The sequence below is a fragment of the Chionomys nivalis genome, chromosome 8, assembly GCF_950005125.1.
Source record: "Chionomys nivalis chromosome 8, mChiNiv1.1, whole genome shotgun sequence".
Lineage (NCBI taxonomy): Eukaryota > Metazoa > Chordata > Mammalia > Rodentia > Cricetidae > Chionomys > Chionomys nivalis.
The window spans coordinates 56,325,800-56,332,579 of NC_080093.1; the positions used below are offsets into that span (position 1 = coordinate 56,325,800).

The window sequence follows — 6,780 nt, forward strand, 5'->3', positions numbered from 1 at the left end:
CTGTCATTCTTTTGGCTCATTGCCCTGCATCTCTCAGGCAGAAAGTGGATTCCTCTGGGTTAAAGTCCCAAGGTTTCCAGAATGGCATCCTTCTAAAAGCCAACACCCCAAATTCCAGACTGGAATGGTGATCCACCTACCTTCTGCCTATAGAAGGTAATACTCTGGGGCCCTGCATCCACCTATACAAGAGATGTGGGCCAGATCAAATATGAGTAACACCATTAAACAATATGCTCAATTACTGCATGTTCTTATTATTGTTGGGATTATCTGCAAGGGACAGATTGGAGGGTACAGAAAGTCAAGTAGCAGTGGTTGTGGGGCTGGGGGAAAAACTAACCTCAGAGTGTCCAAGGCATGGTAGGGCATGTACCAGCCTATCCAGGAGTCATCAAGGGCCTATATCTACCTGGGTCTTTTGTTTGCCCTTCTGTGGCTTCTTGACTTGAAAGACTTGCCTTGAGGGAGAAGCTGGCATCTTCCTGCTTTTGAATGGAGAGGACATCTTCATAAGGGCTTTTATTACAGCATCATTTACCCTGTTCTGGCCCCCAGGGCCTCGGAAGACACTGCTTCATCTCTTGAGAGGCTGAGGATGTGTGTCTAGTTTTGGATGTAGGATGGTCAGGTCTGGCTTTGATGTCTTCACAGCTTGAAGGTCCCTCAGTGACATGTCACTCAGCTCCACAGAGGTCAGACTGCAGCCACATGCATAAGACAGACGGGACAAGGGTCAGTTAGGGGCAAGGGTCTGTCAGCTGGGGGAGAGAACCCAGGTGAGAGTGGAGTGGTTGGAGCTGTCTGCTTAGCTATAACAGAGACACAAGTACCAGAAGCATTGGAATCTATTCAAAGTTGAGAGCCTTTGAGGGAATAGAGACAATGATTAGGGTCACTGGCCCAGACTGTCTCCTCAGGCTATGGATATTTATTTGAGACCCAGAGCTTTGGATAGAATCGTAGAAGGTGAGTCTTTGTAGGCTGGGCACCCAGCTCTGTGTGTGAGCTTGGTCTCAGAGAGGGATTCCTAGGCATCTACTCTAACCTAGAGTTGATAGGCTGTGTCCTCAGCACCATGTCTCCCCCTGCCTTCACCTGAGTGTCTTTAGGCAGCAGTTAGGGTGTTTCAGGGCTGAACACAGGCAGGACACCATGTAGTTAGGCAGCTGACAGCCACTGAGATCCAGGGTGGTCAGAACCCGGCTCTGCTGGAGCAGGATGGCCAGGTACTGGATTGCTTCTTGGAGATTAGGCATTTGCATCCTGTGGGAAGAGCTGACTTCAGAGGTTGCAGGAGTTGGGATCCCCTACCTCCAACCCTCCAAAACCAGGCCTCACCTGAGTGTCTGCACCTGGCACGTGGGCCAAACCAGTCCGTCACTCAGTAAACGCAGGCCTGCCTCAGTGAGCCGACACTGGAGGAGACCCAGCTCCCTTAGAGCAGGAGCTACCTTCAGGGCCTCAGAGAGGTCTCGGCAAACTGCATCAGGGAGTTTGCAGCGTGACAAGCTGTGGTCAAAAAGTATGTAGATTGGTCTGTAAGCCCCTGACTCCTTTTCCGCCTCCAGCTGAACCAACTACCTATCCCTTTGTAGCCTGATGGCCAGCCAAGAAATGCATAGCTTTTCATAAATACCCCGTGGGTTCAGATGGGCCGTCATCCCCAATGGTTGAGCATCTTTACTATTTTAGATTTTTTTCTATTACAAATCATAAGGTGAGCACCTTCATGTACTTTGTCTTCTGGGACAAATCTCTTTGGCTCTTTTGTTTTATTTTCAGGGTGCTGGACCCTTACACCCACAAACCCAGCCTTCTACCTCATCCTCTATTGATGCATGACTATCTGCTTCACCGTGGCCTGTCACTATTATTCCTATAACTTTCCTTACTCTCTGCTCAACAGTGATAGCTTAAAGTAAGAGGAAACCTATCATTTTCTAAGAACTCTACCCATGGAGTCTCAGTAAATCTTATATCAATCTCGAGGTGGAATTATCTGGATATATATATATTTCCGAGACAGGGTTTCTCTGTATAGCCCTGGTCATCCTGGAACTCACTTTGTAGCCCACTCTGGCCTTGAACTCAAAGATTCACCTGCCTCTGCCTCCTGAGTGCTGAGAGTAAAGGTATGAGTCCCACTACCCAGCTTAATAATAATAATAATATTTTGAGTACATACTTATATTCTTTTAAAAGAGGATTTGTCTATTTATTATATATACAATGTTCTGTCTGCATGTATGCCTGCATACTAGAAGAGGGAACCAGATCTCATTACAGATGGTTGTGAGCCACCAAGTAGTTGGTGGGAATTGAACTCAGGACTGTTGGAAAAGCAGCCAGTGCTCTTAACCTCTGAGCCATCCCAGCCCTCAGCTGGTTATGTCTTACAGGGAGGAAACCAAAGCATGGGCAGACTGACTTGCTCAAGGGTACAGAGAGTCAGGATGTACCAGCTGGTGACCCCTCTGAACACTTTCCTTCCAAGAGATGGCCCAGCAGTCTCCAGGAGCACCAGGGAACTTCCTTCCATAGGAAAGCACTGTTGCTTTTTCCGTCTCTCCCCACAGGCTGTGCTGCACCCCGTTTCCCACAAAGCCTAGCAACAGCCTTCCTCTGCCAGAACTTAATAGTGATGGAACCTGGTTAAGCTCGCCTCCTATGTCCCCAGCCTTCCTCAGAGGGCAAATACAGGGCACCCAGCTTGGAATCCCCTCCAAGGTGACTCACATCAGGATACGCAGGCCACATTGTTGGGACGTCATGGCCTCACAGAGTGGACGCAGCAGGGAGACTGGGGGTTGTTTCGTGGTGTTTTGAGAACTGTAGGGAGAGAAAAAACAAGGTTGATGACCATAATGCTCCTTCCAGGCCTTTTTGAAGGGACTCAGTTTTTCCTTTGTTCCAGAACTGTCTCTGTCACTTATCCCACATTCCTTGAGTTTCCCCATCCTGACCCCCCACAACAAACTTGAACAAAACCCAAGAGTGGACCTGTACGTCCCTAGGACCAGGTCTTGCCACTGTCTTGGTGTATACTCTCAACAGACGGTGAGTCTTGGGATGGGTATTGAACAGAACTTAGTTCATAGAGAGCAAATGTCCTTGTCTGTGTAGGAACCTAGGATCTGGTGGAGCTGGGCTATGGAATAGTGCCGTCAGTACCTTGGGGCCAGCGGTTGGACCCAAGTGGTGAAGTCAGGGTAGACTTTAAAGATAGACAGCAAATAGTGTTGGGGCGGAGGTACAAGGCTCAGCACACAGAGGACATGGAATACCAGAATGTGTGAGAAACTGCATCAGGGAGGGGCCTAGGTTGCTTCTTGGAGCTATGTTGGCTGTGCTGGGAAGGTTGCCTTGATCTGCATAAGGCATGGTGAGGTCACTCTGGGGAAGAAGAGAGACAGCTGCCTTGCAAGGGGTGGGTCATCAGGTGTGGACATGTTTCCCACCCCAAGCGGGCACGCGTACTGCGCTGGTGAGAACAGCCTTGCCCTCTAGACTCACCCCTTCAGCCGTTTCATCAGACTCTTTTTCTTCTTCTCCTTTACCTCCACCAGCCCACAGTTGACCAGTTTCAGAGCCTGACCAGCTGGGCAGCACCGGACGCAGTAGCCCAGGACCTCAAGGTCCATGCGGGTGAACCGAACTCGCTCCAGGACTATCTCTGGAAGGTTGGTGAGAGACTGGCGAACAAAAGCATCCTCTTGTGTCTCATACAGGCAGTACAACAGTTCCAGTCCAAAGTTGAGGTCCTCCTCATCCTCCTCTGGTTCCTCAGTGTCCTCCAGCTCATCATTCTTTTCTGGCCCTACTGGAGCCACCTTGGGGTGGCCCTGTCCTTGTACCCACCGTAGGGTGTCCTGTTTCACGTGTTCTGGCACCACACAGCCAAAATAACGTTCAACGTCACGAACCCTTTCTGCACTCAGCAGTCCGAAGAGGAAGCGAGTGGTGAGTGCAAGATGACCACGCAACTCTGCGTCAGAGTTCAGGAGCATCTTCACACCTCCCGCAGGTGCCCTTGGAGCCCCCTCAGCCTCCAGTAGGTAGGACAATGCAGCCAAGAACTCCTGGAAGCTCTGGTCAATGAACTGGTAGGTGACCTCCTTTTCTATAACGCCCAGCACTTCTTTCTTGCTGAGAAACAGTGTCTGAACTTGGGAGCCCTGAAGCTTCAACCGTTCCAGGTCGTTTTCTGAGAACTGTGCTTGATGCTTCAGGATGCCCTCCCGGGCCAGACGGCACAGCGTGCGCAGTTCTCCCTGAACCCGGGGTCCATTGGTGCCGGCAGACTTCAGCATGCTGGCGATGAAGAGCAGGTACACCGATGTCGTTGTCTTGGAGGTACGAGACAGATCCTGGCCCAACTCCAGTTGCTGCTGCAGCACCGTGCACACGATCCAGCACACAAAGGGCACGAAGCACAGCGCAAACAACGTCTCATTCTCTTTCACAAAGCGGTAAGCGCGCTCTGCCTTCCTCTCATCCCGGAAGAACTTGAAGAAATACTTCTTCTTGTCTTTGTCTGAGAAGCCGCGTACTTCTGCGCACTGTGGCGAGCCCAGTCTGCCCCGCAGAGTCCCCGGGGCGACATTGCGTGTAGTCACCAGCAAGCGAGCCAAGGGCAGCAGCTCATGGCTCAGCAGTCCTCTCAGCACTCTCAAGCCACTCGTAGCCTCAAAAGGGTCTTTGCAGGGGGCGGCCTCCGGGGCTACAACAGCAGGCAGCTCGTCTGCACCGTCCAGGATAAACAGCAGGCGCTGGGGAAGCGCCAGTATCTGCCGCACCGGAGCCTTGCGGTCCGGACACTGGTCCAGGATCAGGTCTGCCAAGCTGCGCGTACCCGGACTCTCCAGCAGCTCGCCGCATGGCATGAAGAAGGCGAAGTCCACCTGGCCGTGGTATAGCTTGCCTGCTGCCCAATCATAGAGGATTTTCTTGGCGGCCATGGTCTTGCCAATGCCCGCCGGGCCCTGCAGCACCACGGTCAGCGGCCGCAGGCCCTCGTCATCTCCCCGGAAGAGCTTATTAAAGGTGTGCGTGTCCGAGCGCCTCGCGCGCTCAGGCTCCGGCTCCTCGGACGGCCCCAGCAGCTCATCCTCCACGGCGTTGCTCCCCGGCGCGATAAGCAGCTTGGTGAAGCGCTTGTTGATCTTCACGGAGCGGGCGTTTCTCTCCTTCACCTTAGCGTGCTGTAGCAGCACGTGCTCGCGGTATTTCTTCTTGTACTCTGTAAGGTGTGAGACCGGGGAAGGTAGGGATGGACTTGCCGCCGCCCTGGAACCAACGCCCTGCCTGTCTAAACCTGGCTTCACTTTCTTTTATTGTGTCATGGCTTCCTCCTCCAGCTACCTCACTCACATCCAAGGACCCCCAAGCAGTAATAGGACCCGTCACTTGTGTGCCCCGCCGAACTTACCCGACAGGGAGAGAACCACTGAGCTGGGACCGAGTTCTGGAAGAAAAACCCAACGTAAGGCTCACTGAGCATGAGGGATGGGGCAAGGCATTTCCCTGGAAGTCTGGAAGTCTCTGGAACTGTCCCCCGCCCCGTGCACGATTTTTTTTTTTTTTTTTTTTGGCTCGTTCTCGGGAGTAGCACAGCTTCATGCGGTGAGGGAGAGGACGAAGTAAATCTCAACCGATTCCGCCCCATCCTACCCAACCCAGCTTACGCTGCAGCTGCTGCGCCTTGAGCCGCACTGCCACATCTCGAGCATCCGCCTTCTTCAGGATCTTTCGGGTCACATCCACGGCTGGCTCTGACCCATAAAACTGGGTCAGCTTGTCGACGAGGTCCACTGCGTCTGAGTTCTCCAGTCTCCCCCAAGGGATGCTCCGGCCATCCAGGGGCGCATCCCGCAGCTTGTGGCGAAAGCGCTTTAGCTGCTCCTGGCTCAAGTCTTCTAATGCGGCCAGAATCAGCTCCCTTGCCAGTGCCTCCCGGCTGGGAATGAGCAGAGTTATTACTGATGTGACCTTCAAGAGACCTACCTGTCCCCAAACCTCCAAAGCACCCCTTGCGCCTCGCACATTCTCCACAGGGAGCCCCAGGACAATATGCTTCTAATTTCTAACTGCTTGTGGTGAAGTGGACCACTCCACAGCTAGCTTTCCTTCCTGTCTTTCCTTTCACACACATGGCCACACCAGATAAAGCCAGTTAAGGTCTCAACACGGGTCTGTGCTCTCCTTTGTCCCTCTGACAGCGCTCTAGCACAGCTCGCCTCGGGAATAGTGAGCAGATAGGCCTGGCCCTGGCAGAGTTCCTAAATTCTGCACTCCAAGCCCGTGTATAACACTTTGGTAAGTCCTTTCTGGATCACGGGCACGAGGGCCTGGGTCTGAGTTCCTTGTGGGGAGCAGACTCATAAATGACCCGGCTTGAAGTTGGGAGGTGTGTGGGCGGGCAGAGTTGCAATAGAAGATGGGTTTTAATCAGCAGCCCAGGTCAGGCTCTCGAAGTGAGCCCACTCCTTTGGAAAGTTTCCCCGAAAGGCACACTCACCTGGAGCAGGGGGCTCCAGCCACATCCATGGGGTCCCGTCACAGGATCTAATGCTCAGAGGTAGATACAGGGAGCAGAGGTGATCTTTTCCTGGCTAAATTGGTCTCATCCTGGGACTGGGTGCGGGGGGTTTCTCAGTCTTGTCCATTTCGGCTCAGCTAGAGTCTTGCTGAGAATCACAAGGCTCCCTCACTTAAGCACAGTTCATGCTTAAATGGTGGTGACCTTTGGTTTTCTTCTATTTTATCAATACTCCTCCT

At 52.6% G+C, this 6,780-nt stretch overlaps 1 protein-coding gene across 1 annotated transcript; it reads right to left on the reverse strand.

Moving 5' to 3' along the window:
- Positions 1 to 577: 577 nt before the first annotated feature.
- On the reverse strand, positions 578 to 6,549 carry Nlrp6 (NLR family pyrin domain containing 6). Its single transcript, XM_057778713.1, has 8 exons — positions 6,521 to 6,549; positions 5,688 to 5,959; positions 5,432 to 5,467; positions 3,517 to 5,242; positions 2,740 to 2,832; positions 1,342 to 1,512; positions 1,099 to 1,266; positions 578 to 701 (listed from the first exon to the last, which is right to left on the reverse strand). The coding sequence occupies exons 1-8, from the start codon at positions 6,547 to 6,549 to the stop codon at positions 578 to 580; spliced, it is 2,619 nt and encodes an 872-aa protein (XP_057634696.1).
- Between the last annotated feature and the right edge of the window lie 231 nt (positions 6,550 to 6,780).

What these genes read in the sequence shown, in the direction of transcription:
- Nlrp6 (XM_057778713.1), bottom strand. Translation starts at nt 6,549, where the DNA reads ATGGATGTGGCTGGAGCCCCCTGCTCCAG. An exon ending in CAAGGCGCAGCAGCTGCAGC is followed by an intron (nt 5,468 to 5,687) that starts GTAAGCTGGGTT and finishes TTTTTCTTCCAG; the next exon opens with AACTCGGTCCCAGCTCAGTG. An exon ending in CTGATGAAACGGCTGAAGGG is followed by an intron (nt 2,833 to 3,516) that starts GTGAGTCTAGAG and finishes CTCTCCCTACAG; the next exon opens with TTCTCAAAACACCACGAAAC.